Genomic DNA, 15,677 nt, shown 5'->3' with positions numbered 1-15,677 from the left:
CCAAGCAGAGATTAAGCCGTCTTCCACAATTATTTAAATAGTTGTACCCCAGAAACTTGGCCTGGATCGGTTATGCATCATTGAAGTAGGTGGAAGTCCTATTCCATCAGCACTTCAGCTGGCATTAAGACCAAAAGAAAAGGAAATGCCACTGGCTTGACCAGCTTGAGCAAAGGGTTTTGGTGGTTGTGCATCAGCTGGAGACACGGTGGTGCATCCGTGAGGCTGAGGGCTACATTTTTAGATGTGGTCACTTCGCAGCTTAAGGAAGTGCAGTCAGAGAGGGAATGACCACCAGTCAGAAAAAGGGTGAGGCACGCAGGTAGTCAGGGAAGCCCCAGAGTGAATCTCACTCAAGAACTATTTTTCTGTGTTGGAAAACGATGAGGGTGAAGGTTCCCCTGGAGAGTGCAGCCAGAGCCAAGTTCATGGCACTGTGGGTGGCTCAGCTGCACAAGGGGGGAGGTATAAGAGTGCAAGACTCAATAGTGAGGGGTGCAGACAGATGCTTCTACAGCCATACACATGACTCCAGGTGTGTTGCCTCCCTGGTGCCAGGGCCAAGGATGTCACAGATGGCTTCAGGGCATTCTGAGGGTGAACTGTCAGAGGTCATGGTTCGCATTGGTGCCAACGACATAGGTAGAAAGAGGGATGAGGTCCTGCAACAATAATTTAGGGAGCTAGGTAGCAGATTAAAAAGCAGGGCCTCAAAGGTTGTAATCTCTGTGCTAGTGAGTATAGGGATAGGAGGATAGAAAGGATGGATGCATGGCTGAAAAAATGGTGCGGTGGGGTGTGCGGGGGTGGGGGGGATGTGAGGGGGTGGGGGGGGGGTGGGTGTTGGCGCGTGGGGAGTGGTGGTGCTTTAGTTTCCTAGGTCTGTTTTTGGCGAAGGTGGGGCCTGTTCAAGTCAGACGGTCTGCACCTAAGCCGGACAGGGACCAACATCCTTGTGGTGAGATTTGCTAGTGCTGTTGGGGGTGGTTTAAACTAATTTGGCAGGGGGATAGGATACAGAGTGGAAGTATAGTAGGAGGTGATGCACAGCCAAACATAGCAGGGAAACTAAGTCAGCCTAGAAGGCAGAGCAAATACAGACCTGTTAAGGTACAAGGGAATAATTTCAGGCCAGATTGCATCTATTTTAACACAAGGAGTATGACAAGTGAGGCAGGTGAAATGAGGGCATTGATTAACACACGGGAATATGATATTGCTGCTATCACAGAGACATGGTTGAGGCAAGGGCAAGACTGACAGCTCAATATTCCAGAGTATAGAGTTTTCAGGTGTGATGGGCGAGGGGTGGGTATAAAAGAGGAAGTAAGGAGGGGTGGTATCTTAGAAGGCTCCTCAAATGAGGCCGTATGGGTAGAACTTAAAAACAAAAAGGGGGCAATCACTTTGCTGGGAGTGTAATATAGGCCTCCAAACAGTCAGGGGGAGATAGAGGAGCAGCTTTGGAGGCAAATGTCAGAGAAGTGTAAAAATAATAGGAGTAATAATAATAGGGGATTTCAACTTCCCCAATATTAGTTGGGACAGTCTTAATGTGAAAGGCTTAGAGGGGGCAAAATTCTTAAAGTGCATCCAGGAGAGGTTGTTGAACTAGCATGTAGACAGTCCAACAAGAAAAGGGGCAGTACTGGACCTAATATTAGGGAATGAAGCCAGGTAAGTGGTAGGAGTGTCAGTGGGGGAGCATTCTGGGGATAGTGACCATAGCTCTGTAAGATTTAAGGTAGCTATGGAGAAGGACAAAGATGGACCGGAAATAAAGGTCCTGAATTGGGGGAAGGCCGATTCCAATCTGATAAGATAGGATCTGGTCAAAGTGGACTTGGAGCAGCTACTTGGAGGAAAGTCTACATCAGACCTGTGGGAGTCATTCAAAAAGGAAATAGTGAGAGTTCAGGGCCAACATGTTCCCGTAAAAGTGAAGGGTAGGACCAACAAGTCGGGAACCCTGGATATCAAGGGATGTAGAGGATTGGATAAGGAACAAAAAAAAGGAGGCTTATGGTAGATACAGAGGGCTGAAAACAGCGGAAACCCTAGAGGAGTATAGAAAGTGTAATTAGAAGAGCGAAGACGTGGCATGAAAAAACACTGGCGGGCAAGATAAAAATCCCAAGGCATTTTATAAATGTACCAAGGCCAAGAAGATAACCAGGGAAAGTGTAGGGCCCATTAGGGACCAAAGTGGCAATCTGTGCATGGAGCCGGAGGACGTAGGTGAGGTTTTACTTGATTACTTTTCATCTGTGTTCACTCTAGAGAAGGACAATATAGGTGTAGAAATCAGGGATGGGGACTGTGATGTACTTGAAGAAATTAGGATTGAAAGGGAGGATGTATTAGCAGTTTTAGGGAGCTTAAAAGTGGATAAATCCCCAGACCCAGATGAGATGTGTCCCGGGCTGCTATATGAGGCAAGGGAGGAGATTGCAAGGGCTCTGACACTAATTTTCAAATCCTCTGTGGCCACAGGAGAGGTGCCAGAGGACTGGAGGGTAGCGAATGTGGTACTATTATTCAAGAAGGGTAGTAGGGATAAACCAGTAATTACAGGCCAGTGACTCTAACATCAGTGGTAGGGAAACTATTAGAAAAAATTCTGAGAGACAGGATTACTCTCCACTTGGAGAGGCAGGGATTAATTGGGGATAGTCAGCATGGCTTTTTCAGGGGGAGATCATATCTAACAAATTTGATTAAATTTTTTTAGGTGTGTAGATGAGGGTAGTGTAGTTGATGTAATCTATATGGACTTCAGTAAGGTTTTTGACAAGGTCCCCCATGGGAGAATGGTCAAGAGGTAAGAGCCCTTGGGATCCAGGGCAATTTGGCAAATTGGATCTACAGTTGGCTTAGTGGCAGCAGGCAGAGGGTGATGGTTGAATGTTGTTTTTGAGATTGGAAGCCTGTGACGAGTGATGTACCATAAGGATCAGTGCTGGGACCCTTGCTGTTTGTGGTGTGCATTAATGATTTAGATGTAAATATAGAAGGTATGATCAGTAACTTTGCAGCTGACATGAAAAGTGGTGGTGTTGCAAATAGTGAGGAGGAAAGCCTTAGATTACAGGATGATATAGATGGGCAGAGCAGTGGCAAATGGAATTTAATCCTGAGAAGTGTGAGGTGCTACATTTTGGGAGGACTAACACGGCAAGAGAACACACAATGAATGGTAGGACCTTAGGAAGTACAGAGGATCAGAGGGACCTTGGTGTAAATGTCCATAGATCCCTGAGGCAGCAACAGAGGTAAGTAAGGTGGTTAAGAAGGCAGATAGAATACTTGCCTTTATTAGCCTAGGCATAGAATATAAGAGCAGGGAGGTTATGTTGGAGCTAGTTAGGCCTCAGCTGGTTGCCACACTATAGGAAGGATGTGATTAAACTGGAGAGGGTGCAGAGGAGATCGACCAGGATGTTGCATGGGCTGGAGCATTTCAGCTATGAAGAGAGACTGGATAGGCTAGCTTTGTTTTCTATAGAGCAAAGAAGGCTGAGGGGAAACCTGATAGAAGTATACAAAATTATGAGGGGCATAGATAGCGTAGCTAGGAAGAAATGTTTCCCCTTAGTGGAGGTGTCAATAACCAGGGGGCATAGACTTAAGGTAAGGGGCTGGAGGGTAGAGGAGATTTGAGGGAAATTTTTTTCACCAAAGCAGGTTTTCACCCAGAGGGTGGTTGGAATCTGGAACACCCTGCCTGATGGGGTGGTAGAGACAGGAACCCTCACAACAATTAAGAAGTATTTAGATGAACACTTGAAACGCCATAGCATGCAGGGATGTGGACCAAGTGCTGGAAAATGGGATTAGAAAAGATAGGTGGTTGATGGTCAGCATGGACACGATAGGCTAAGGGGCCTGTTTCTGTGCTGTATAACCCTATGACTCTAAACTAAAGATTACAATTCCCTGGCCTTAACTGATGCTTGTGGTTTTATATCACCAGTATTCCAGTATGTCCTGGCTTGGTAGTTTTTGGTTCCTTTTTATCATGAAAAGACATGATGTGCAGTCCCATCATTTTTTAAATGAATTTAGTACACAGAGGTGCCGAGGACTAAAACACTCCATAATAATATCTTGAAGGACAGTATGCAAAAAAAACCCACCATAATGGCGCATGTGCAAGGCCCCTGCTCATCTTCCTCTCGTTGAATATCGAAATAAACACCGGTTAGATCTTTTCAATTGTTAAATTATAATGCAGCTGGCTGCCTAAAATTGTAGTCTTATTGACAGGAAGTCCAATTACTTGTACATTACAACTGAATTAACTTGGGGGCGATCCCTGTTCCTGCTAATTTATAACAGGTTATTGACTGAAAACCTTTCTTCTTTTAATTACCTTCCCTCATGATGATAACAGATGTAAATCAGTGAGCTGGAGGTACTAGAGCAGTAACAGGACAACAAACTTATATCAAAGCAAAGACTGGTTATTTTCTGTGACTCGTGTAATGAACATAGTGTATCATGTAACCAAGTTTGTTTTGGCAAAAATACAATGGCCTGGGTATGGGATTGACTTGTTGTCCGGTATGGGGTACTAGACAATGGTGCCAGCTAAATAGGGATAAATGTGTGCATAAGACACAACTGTAGCACTCTTGAAAGATTTGATTGATGTTGTAAACCGACAGTAAAGCTTCAAGTTTCCACAGTTGTTTGAATCCGAGCATATTACAGCCTTAAACATAGGCCTGATTTTTTTGGGTTGGCGGGGTGGGGGCGAGGTAGGAGCAGGCATGGGCAGGCCAGTTAAGGCCAGCCCAGCGTATGTCACAACTCCCGAGGATAGCGGGAGTGGGCGGGCGTGGACAGACCGCTGGGTTTCCAATGGCGACCCAGCAGCCTATTTAAATGAAGGCCTGGCAGCCTTTTCTAGGCTGCACACAAAGGCAAATGGAAGACCACAGAGCACAGAGCTTCTGGTGAGCAGGCCAGGCCGGAGTGTAGGGCAGGCGACAGGGTAGGTGGGGGCGGTGGGGTGGCAGTGTGCCCCTCATTTTTCGGCTGATTGCCTTGCTGCCCTCCTCAAGGAGGTGCTGGTCCCTCTGGATGGGAGGAGGAGGCCCCCCCCCCACATGCTGACCTCGGCATGGGCAATATCTGCTGGCCCACCCAGTGAAGGACACATGTGGTCAATGATTCAATGCAGTCACTACACTCAAACTTGTGGTGGGTGGGGGGGCGGGTGGGGGCTGGGCAGCAGGGGGGTAAGTCCCCCCCCCCAGATGACGAAACGTGCCTGGGAGGAGGTGGTGAGCTCCTGCGACGTAGTGCAATGCACCTTGATCCAGTGTCGCAAGCGCTTCAACGACTTGTTGTGCTCTGGCAGGGTGAGTACCATGTTGGCATTGGGCATTTAACCCAGCAGGTTGGCTTACCACCCCCCCCTGCTGCCCAGCCCCCTCCCGTCCCCCACCCACCACAAGTTTGAGTGTAGTTACTGCATTGAATCATTGACCACGTGTCCTTCACTGGGTGGGCCAGCAGATATTGCCCATGCCGAGGTCAGCTTGAGAGGGTGGTGAAGGGATGGGTTCTGCCCCCGCAGCATGTGTCACACTGAGTCCCATATGACTGGTGTAGGGGCAACCTGGAGGAGCTGCACCTAGGCGCTGTGTTAGTACTCCAGGACATGTCCCAGTCAGGATGATGAGATGGTGGGAGGGAAGCTTCAAGGTGGTGTGACAATGAACCATCTGCTGCGCTCCACGTGCTTGTGCCTCCTTGCTATGGAAGGATATACCGTGTGGTGCCTCATGTGATGTAGGCAGCATGTGACCAAGGGGTGGGGGGCTGAGGGGTAGGCCTAGCATCTTTGTATGAGTGTTCAGCAGCAGCGGGATGAGGAGGCTCTGGAGCCCTGCAATGTCTCACTCTGGCTGGGGTGGGCCATGCGCGAAGAGAGTCCATGTGCAATTTTCACTAATCAATGTTCGTGTCTCATTTTCAGAAGAAGAATTCTCATAACACGGCAGAGTGTGTGAGGACTGGCAGCGGCCAGGCACAGGTCGCCATTCTTAGTCAGTTCAAACAGGAGGCCCTGGATTTGGAGAGGCGCCATGTGCCCAGGTCCACCGGTGTCGGTGAGGCTGGGGTGCCGCAGCCAGGTATTTATGCCCAACTGTGAGGTCAGCATTGCCCACCCAGCAGCTTTAGCACTGCTGAATGTTAAATGATTTAATTTTGCAACATGGCTTGACCATTGGTTATGGAAGGATGAGGGCATAATGATCAGGGATGCAAATTGACATTGTCTCCACTCTAACTGATCCAATGTCTTTGTTCTTCCTTTCAGCATCAATGAAGCAGGGCCAGGAGGAGAAGCAGCATCTGAGGGCCCTGAAGTCTCACCAGCGTCACATCATCTCTGCCAGGCAGGCACCAGTGCAGACACTAGCACTTTGGTGGCAATTTGAACAATGGCTGGTGTCCTGGGGCACAGTGGTGAGGGCACTTCACAGTCGCTGGAGGAGCTGGCAGAAACAGAGTGCTCATGGCGCCAGCAGTCAGAGGTCTTCAGGCGACCAGGCTCATGTTCAGTTGTTGCCTGATAATGTGCCTCAGGAGTCGTCCGCGATGCAGCAAACAAAGGAAATGCGGCCGGGTGTGCGGGAGCATCTGGGGGAGATACATGAGGCTGTGCTTGGCTTGGTCTCCATGGTGGAGGAGTCTACGTGGATGATTGCCGAAGCAATGAGCCTCATGTCCGAGCGCCATGCATCCTCCATGGAGAGAGTGGCAACTCTCGTGGAGAGGCTCCTCCAGGAGAACAATCCAGAGCTTCCTGGGGATGCGCTCTGACCAGCAAGCCCTCACATTGGCATTGATCTCAGCTGGTCAGTGCCAGTGTGGGAGATGGTGTGGGCATCAGGTTCCCCAGCTCGGTGTCCATCCATCTACGGTGAGCAGGGAGGTCCAAAGCGATCTCACGTCGGTGCAGCAGCTGCCTGTCACCTTTGCGAGCTCCTCTTATGGCGCTCAGGATGAGGGCAGCAGCTTCTCCACCCCTCTCCCAGTGACCATATCATCCAGCTAGGCTGGGGAGATGCCAGCTGTGGAACTGGCAGCTCCCTCCCAGGCAGGGCCAGCGCAGGCTCCACGGGCCAGAGGACGACTGCCGAGGTCATCAAGGCCAACAGGACAGCAGAGTCAGCAGGCTGTCTCAGATGCCACTCCAAGCGATGGGGCAGCACCAAGACGTAGCGCCAGGAAACAAAAACATAAGGCACCTTAGGCACACCACGGTTTTGTCACTGGTGGTTTTTTTGTTGGCCTGAGATGAGGTCCTTATGATTTTATTGAATTTGTAACACTCTACTCTCTTTTTTGTAATAAGCTGATTTGTTTCACACATTAAATTCAGGTATGTCACCATGGCTGAGGGTGCCTCTTCTGCATGAGTATAGTTTCCAAATCTGTAATGAGTGCTTTTTTCGACATTCAGCTTTATTAACAATGCCCTTAGTTACTGTTGCTAATCTGGCAGATTTTGCAATTAGGTGTCGAGTGTCGCGCCAACAGCCCAGGCTTGTCCTGGAGGTCCATCTGCTAGCTGAAGGTTGGTTGGATTAAAGCCTCCTGGGTGTCGCTGCCTCCCTGGAGAATGCCCGGGTCAGCATCCACCCCCTCAGCATTTCCCTGTGCGTGCTCATCCTCAGACTCACTACTGGACTCATCGTGTGCATCTGCAGCCATTGTGTCGCTGTCTTCATCGTCCACAGTGTCCCCCCTTTCCAGTGCCAGATTGTGCAGAGAGCAGCATGCAACCACTATCACCGAGACATGATCTGGGGGGTATTGGAGTGCGCCCCCTGAGCGGTCCAGGCATCGGAAGCGTATCTTGAGAAGACCGATGGTTCTCTCCAGCACAGCCTTTGAGGTGCCGTAGCTGCTATTGTACCATTGCTGAGCTTCTGTTCTTGGATGGCGGAGAAGCATCATGAGCCACCTTCATAGGGGATTGCTCTTGTCACCCAGCAGCCATCCATCCAGCCGGGCTGGAGCACTGAAGAGCCCCGGCACCTGGGAGTGTCTGAGGATGTAGGCGTCGTGGGAGCTGCCTGGGTGCCTTGCACAGACTTGTAGAATCAGCATCCTGTGATCACACACTATCTGTATGTTCATGGAGTGGAAGCCCTTACTGTTAACAAAGGCTCACCCGCTGGCGCCTTGATGGCCACATGTGTACAGCCTATTGCACCCTGGATATGGGGGAAGCCAGCAATCGGCACAAAGCCTCTGGCTTGCTGTGTCTGGCCCCAATGGTAGTGGATGAAGGTCAAAGCTTGTCTGAACAGAGTGTCTGTAACCTGCTTGACACAAGTGTGGACAGCTGATTGGGAGACACAGCAAAGATCACCCACCGAGCCCTGGAAGGAGACAGAGGCATAGATGTTGAAGGCAGCAGTGATCTTCAGAGCCAGTGGCATGGGGTGTCTGCCCACACAGTTAGGGGAGGACCAATCATCTGACAGATATAGTTGACTGTCTCCCTTGAAGACGGAGCCTCCTTCGGCACTGCACCTCAGTCATATTGAGGTAGCTGCGTTGCCACCTGTATACCCTGGCAGCAGGATCGTGGCGCCTTCTGAAGCCTCTTCTGCCTTGGATTTCCTGTTGGCCCTGCGTCCCTTGTGCCTGTACCTGTCCTCTCAAAGGCTCCCCTGGAGGCTGAATGTGCACTCCTGGCATCCTCCTTATTCTATCCCTCCCTTCCTTCTCAGAGGAGCTGCCTCCAGTGGACTGTTCAGCTCCCATTGCCAAGCCAAGGGAAGGCTTCCTGAAACCTGCAGGCCCAGAAAGGATTCCTCATTGCAGAGTGCTGATCTGAAGTTAAGAGTTCAGAAAAAGCAGCTGGGATGCGTTCTGAAGTACTGCAGGTCACACAGGCAAGTTTGTAAAACTTTCAAAAATAAATACTTGTCGGTGCACATTCACGACCCCAGTGAGCCCTCTTATGCCACCCGTGGATGAGGTTAATACAAAAGCCTCCTACCCGCTTGCCTGCTGCACTGACCCGAAGATTGCACGGGCGCCGAAAAATCGGTGTCAGTTGAACACTTAAGGACCTTAACTGGCCCATTAATTAATGGCAGGCACATGTTAGACATCATGGTGCGCCCGCCCAGCCAAATATCGCGATGGCGCGTGGTGATCTTGGGACGCTCGCCCGCCGTCACTGCGCATCATTTTACACGCGGACGTGTGGGGCCCGCCCTCCGCACGACTACAGGAAAATTCTACCCATAATGTCTCTTCTGTCAGAATGCAAATGCTTTCAGTTATTTGATCATCAGAATCCATGCCTTCATCGCTTACCATCTGTGGATACTAGATTGTGCTGGCGGTTTGCATCTCAAGAGTGGATAATAGATATTTCACAACGTAGTGACACTAGACCTGAAAGCCAACTCTCTGACACTTCTTCCTACCTCACCCAGGAACATGATGCCACCATTGAGCATCAAGCCATTGTTTCCCTCAACTGTCATTGACCTCATATCTTTTGGAAATCTTCCCTCCACGGCCTCCAACCTTATTGGTCCCCCAACCCTGAACTTCTCTCCAACAGGACTAGCTGGCTTTACTGCACAATCAGTTTTTTTTTATAGAATTAAAGGCCTCCTTATTTTTCTGTTATAGTGCCAATCTTGGTAGGTACTAATGGGAGGGTGGGGGGGTGGGGAACCATCTAGATTAAACAACTGATCATTTTACAATTACAAATTGTGGGAGTGGGACAATGTAGATAGTTCTGCCAGAGAGCTGATACAGGTACGATGGGCCAAATGGCCTTCCTCTGTGCGATATTATTGTATGATTCTATGAATTGTAAAATTGTAGCACGTGTGAAAAACAAATTATCAGTGAGTGGTACATTGATGTTTGCTGCCCCCTAGTGGCATTATTGCTGTACTTTCTCACAAGCTTTACATGTTTAGACTCATGGTGAGAACTACCAGTTTTTTGTCCACAGCATAATGATGGTGCATCACCATTGCTTGTTTAATGTCAGTTGCTTCTTTCCTACATTGAGTTTGATAGATATGCAACAAACCGCTTTGTTCTTGTTGAGCCTCTGGAGAAGGCAAATCAAACCATTATGCTGTTAGGTCATAAACATGTTATTTTCCTCCAACATTTCAAAAGAATGTGAAATGTTTTAGAAATTGTGTTGAGTGAGGAAAGTTGATCAAATACTCGCACAACATTCTGCTGTTTTCTTGGTTTGTATAACTTCACTCCAATCTATGGTATTTCCTATTGACAGGCATAATTTACTGACTTACAACATGTAACGCCATTCTATTTCTTTCCAGTTTTGTTTTGTCTTCTGTTCTGTGATTTCAAAAGCGCCAGAAACTCACTGCTGTTCCATTTAAGTGATACATTTTCATATATGAACTTAGAAAATAAGTGATAGCAAGCTGTTAGACTCTAGATGCATCACAGCTGAGGTTCATCCTGCTTGAACCTAATTTCTACAAATGTGTAGTTTTCAGCACTGAATAGTGCTCAGGAGTGGGAAGTGGGAACTGTGATGAAACTTCCTATCCTCTGCTTAGAGCCACAGAAGCCAACTGTTACACTCCTGTACTAGAGATTGCCTGACTCAGCACTGCCCTGTACTACATGGAATTGAAATGTGCTGCACTGATACTCTATCACAGGAGCTCTATTACCAATCCCACAATATGTGAATGGAAAATGTAACCTGTGTTCGTATATACTGATTAGAGCAGCCATTTCTGATTTATGACAATAGGAAACCACCTAACTGTATTCAATTAATTAGTCAGTTGTGGATCAGACTAAGAATGGAGTGTACATTTTCTGGACCCTTTCCTGCCACAAATGTTCATTAGAAAATCAGGGGCAATACACGCCCACAATTTTTGGATGCATGCTCTTGGCATATGAAATCAAGGAGCATTGACCCCCAAAATTTTCAGATATACCAAGAGATTTAAAAGAGTACTGCACCTAGCAGTACTTGAGTACTGCCCTGGTAGGGCTTCAGTATTGGTCTGTGATGTATTCCATTCACCCTATGGAAAACCTTGTGTGGTGATCCTAATTCCTCAGATTGTGCACTGAGACAAGCTTATGACCCCAAAGAGTTTTGATACTTCAAGTTTTCAGACTGATGAAGGAAATGGTGAGATGAATGAGGAAGTTATTTGTGCTGAATCAGGAGTTAATAATTGGAAGATGTGTAAGCGACAGTGTAAAATGATGCACCCATTGAGGAACCCTGTCTAAAGGGAACAAGGGCTGGAGAAACTATAGAACTCATATTTTGACTCATACTGCGTGTCTCCTTGCTGGAAGATCGATAATGTTATCCATATAAGCTAAAAGTAACACAACTGAAAACTAAAGAGTAAAAATTCTAATTTGGGTCAAGTAGCTCTAAAAAGATAATTAGGCCAAATGCCCACATTTTTCTTATGTTCTTGTCAGGATTTGTCAATAGTTGGGTATAAACTAATTGAAAGACACCATCAGTTGAATAATTTTAAACAACTGTGAGAGTGTTGCTTCCGTAGATTTAGTAAGACATTTTTTGCAAGAGGTGTCGTCTTTCAGGTGAAATATTCAGAGGCTGGGAATCCTGCGGCGAGTAACTCACCTCCTGATTCCCCAAAGCCTGTCTATCATCGACAAGGCACAAGTCAGGAGTGTGATGGAATACTCCCCACCGACACACAGTAACAGCAGTGTGTACCATCTACAATATGCACTGCAGAAGTTCACCAAGGCTTCTTAGGCAGCACCTTCCAAACCCACAACCACTACCATCAGAAGTACAAGGGCAGCAGATAGATGGGAACACCATCACCTGGAAGTTCCCCTCCAAGCCACTCACCATCCTTACTTGGAAATATATCGCTGTCCCTTCACTGTCGTTGGATGAAAATCCTGGAACTTCCTCCCTAACTGCACTGTGGTGTACCTACACCACATGGACTACAGTGGCTCAAGAAGGCAGCACACCACCACCTTCTCAAGGGAAATTAGGGATAGGAATAAATGCTGGCCTAGCCAGCAAAGCCCATATCCCTTAAACGAATAATAAAAAAAAATAAAAGATCCCACAACACTATTCAAAGAAGAGCAGTGGAGACCTAACTAATACTTTTCCCCTCAACAAGCATTACTTAAACAGATTATCTGGTCGTATTTGTTGGTCCTTACTATGTGAAAATTGGGTATTGCATTCCCTACATTACAACATTGATTACACTCAAAATATAACTATTTGTTGTAAAGCGCTTTAGGACATTGAGGTTACCTTAGATACTATACCAATACAAGGTTGTTCAATTTATTTTGTTTGAATTGACGATCATTTTCAATGTTAGTGTTCAATGATTATTTCAGTGATTTTTTTATGTAAGTGGCTACAGGATGCAATCTAACATCTTAAAGGATAATAAAAAAGGGTTAATTAATTCTAATACGTAGAAAATTGTGGGCATCTCACATTTCCGGCATGCACTGGCAGTGGACAAGGCTCCCTGGTGGCAGTTTGGATTTGTAAATTGACCTGCATATATATGCTCCCTGTGAATAGAAGTGAATTATATTCTTTGTTTTAATTTCAGACTTGCTGAGTCTCGAACAAACATACAGTACAAGAATGTCTCAGTAGATCTTCAGGACCCTCTGGTAGAAGATGCCCTCTTCCAATCCCAGACTTAAGCAAAGCGTGTCCATCAACTACAGACTTGGACAAAGAAGTTTTGTCACCACATTACTTGGTTCAGGCAAAGCTTCCTCTCACTTCTTGATTGAGATGTCATTCTAACCACAATAACTTTGGCTTGATTTTGGAACATGCCGAGAGGAGAGAGCTGGAGAGCAACACGCTGCTTCTGTTTGGCTAAACACACTGGAAAATCAACATTTTTTCCTGCTTATTCATTTTTGATGCTTTAACAATAACCAGACCTTTACAAAGAGTATTTAGATTTGAACCATGATTTTCACAGAACAATTGTTTTTTATCTTAGTTAGGTAACCATATCTCTGTTGATTGACACACAAGTATCTTTAGATATAAACCTGCTAAGAAAGGGAAGAAGGATGGGAGCAGTGATTTCATATATAAACATAATGTGTTATTACCTTTGGAATTGGCACATTGCACAGAAGCACACAGGAGAGCATTGCATTGCAGAGTACTCAAACATAAGTGGAAGTCTCCAAATAAGTTTGCCTACTTATTGTCACCATTCAATGTTTCCATAGATGGTGGTGGAAAAAATAAAGCATTACTTGGCAAGCTTATTCTGACCATTTCTCCTTGAGTACTGCCGCAGGTGGCACAGAATTTCAGATATATTGAATTTGCTGAAGTACAAATTAGGTTTCTTTCAGAAATAATGTTATGGGATATAGAATATGCATAATTTGAGAAGTGACAGGTGGTAAGTATAGTGTGCTTGAGAAGAAGGAGGTTAATTTAGACGAATGGTTTCCAAAGCCTCCATAGATTTTTTTTTGTCATTTCTGGACCTGTTGTACACTAATTAACAGAGATTGTTTGCTATGATTAGTGACTGCCCTTGAAATCAGGGCTGCATTTGACCGATTGTGGCGTCAAGGAGCCCTAGCAATAATGGAGTTAATGGGTATCGGGGAGGAAAAACTCTCCGCTGGTTGGAGTCATACTTGGCACAAAGGAAGATGGTTGTGGTTGTTGGAGATCAGTCATCTCAGTTCCAGGGCATCACTGCAGGAGTTCCTCAGGGTAGTGTGCTCGGCGCAACCATCTTCAGCTGCTTCATCAACGACCTTCCTTCCATCATAAGTCAGAAGTGGGGATGTTTGCTGATGATTTCCCAGTGTTCAGCACCATTTGCGACTCCTCAGATAATGAAGGAGTCCATGTCCAAATGCAGCAAGATCTGGACAATATCCAAAGCTGGGCTGACAAGTGGCAAGTAACATTCATGCCACACAAGTGCCTGGCAATGACCTTCTCCAACAGGAATGAATCTAAACATCACCCCATGACATTCAATGGCATTACCATGGCTAAATCCCTCACTATCAACATCCTGGGGTTACCATTGACCGGAAACTGCACTGGACTAGTCAAATAAATACTGTGGCTACAAGATCAGGTCAGAGGCTAGGAATCGTGCAACGAGTAACTCACCTCCTGACTCCCCAAAGCCTGTCCACCATCTACAAGGCATGAGTCGGGAGGGTGATGACATACTCCCCACTTGCCTGGATAACTGCAGCCCCAACAACAGTCAATAAGCTTGACACCATCCAGGACAAAACAGTCCGTTTGGTTCACAGCCCATTCACAAACAATCACTCCCTCCACCACTGACATACAGTAGCAGTAGTGTATACCATCTACAAGACGCACTGCAAAAACTCACCTTGGCTCCTTAGACAGCACCTTCCAAACCCACAACCAATACCATCTGAAGGACAAGGGCAGCAGATACATGGGAACACCGCCACCAACTGGAAGTTCCCCTCCGAGTCACTCACCATCCTGACTTGGAAATATATTGCTGTTCCTTCACTGTCGCTGGGTCAATATCCTGGAACTCCCTCTCTAACAGCACTGTGGGTGTACCTACACACTGCAGCGGTTCAAGAAGGCAGCTCACCACCACCTTCCCAAGGGCAACTAGGGATGGGCTATAAATGCTGGCCTGGCCAGCGAAGCCCACATCCTGTAAATGGATTTTTAAAAAGTCAACAATATCCATTATCACTGTTTCAAGCAACCAACAGAATGGTGAAAGGAAATTAAATGGCCTTAGGAATTGCTAGGAAAAAAATAAGACTATGTTCATAGAATAGCATCATTAGGGGAATTTCACCAAAAAAATGGCAGCCTATCATACACTGGGCTGAATTTTACAGGCCATTTGCAGGCAGAGAATCAGGTGGGTGTATCTGTAAATTAGGGTGCCTGCCTGCACCCCTGCTACTATTTTACGGGTGGCAGAGAAGCGTCAGGTGGGCCAGCCCCTGCCTGTGGCCCAATTGGAGCCTTTAAGTGGACAAATAATGCCTCCTACAATACTGGCAGTGACCACTGGTCCAGTTATGGCACAGACCTGCTGGTCTCTGATTGTGCAGCAGCTCTACGTGGCAGGACTTCCTGCTGGAGACTGCCAGAATTCCCGCCTCAAATTAATGAAAGAACCATTGGTTGAAATTTTAAAGCAGGACGAGTTGGCCAAACAGAGGTGGGCTTGCCCCCAAAATTTATACTGGGGTGCAGGCAGCCCACCCCGAGTGTATGATCCGGCCTATTGAATACCAATTTGTGCAAAGAATAAACTCCACAGAGTTGATAGTTATATGCTTAATGGCACCACTGCAAGGGACAAGGCCAGCTTTGATAAGATGGTTACTGCTAGTATCATTGACAATTAATCTGCTACCTCCAACCATCTGAAAACCAGATGTTACAACTAATACCTACACAAATATGCCCAGGAATCCACTTGTAACATTTTCCTACTAAGTGGGAAGATTATCAAGGTCTGCTGCAAAGGATTCCTGCCTATAGCTATACCGATTCAATTTCTGCTCTACGAGTTTCCAAGTGATTGTGGTTGCAGATTACTGATATTCTTAATGCGCTAGAATGTTTGAGA

General features: G+C 46.7%; 1 protein-coding gene across 1 annotated transcript in view; it reads left to right on the top strand.

The window, feature by feature from the left end:
* The window catches only part of LOC121278189 (low density lipoprotein receptor adapter protein 1-like), a 148,386-nt gene extending 134,589 nt beyond the window's left edge, over window positions 1-13,797 (top strand). The window contains exon 9 of the mRNA XM_041188349.1: window positions 12,645-13,797. Coding sequence (XP_041044283.1) covers window positions 12,645-12,741 — 97 coding nt within the window. The 3' untranslated portion in view covers window positions 12,742-13,797. The remainder of the gene's footprint in view (window positions 1-12,644) is intronic.
* The last annotated feature ends 1,880 nt before the right edge of the window (window positions 13,798-15,677 follow it).

This window comes from Carcharodon carcharias, chromosome 5 (assembly GCF_017639515.1).
Source record: "Carcharodon carcharias isolate sCarCar2 chromosome 5, sCarCar2.pri, whole genome shotgun sequence".
NCBI lineage: Eukaryota > Metazoa > Chordata > Chondrichthyes > Lamniformes > Lamnidae > Carcharodon > Carcharodon carcharias.
The sequence above is the reverse complement of the archived record's forward strand: the minus strand, read 5'-3'. Positions and strand labels throughout refer to the sequence as shown.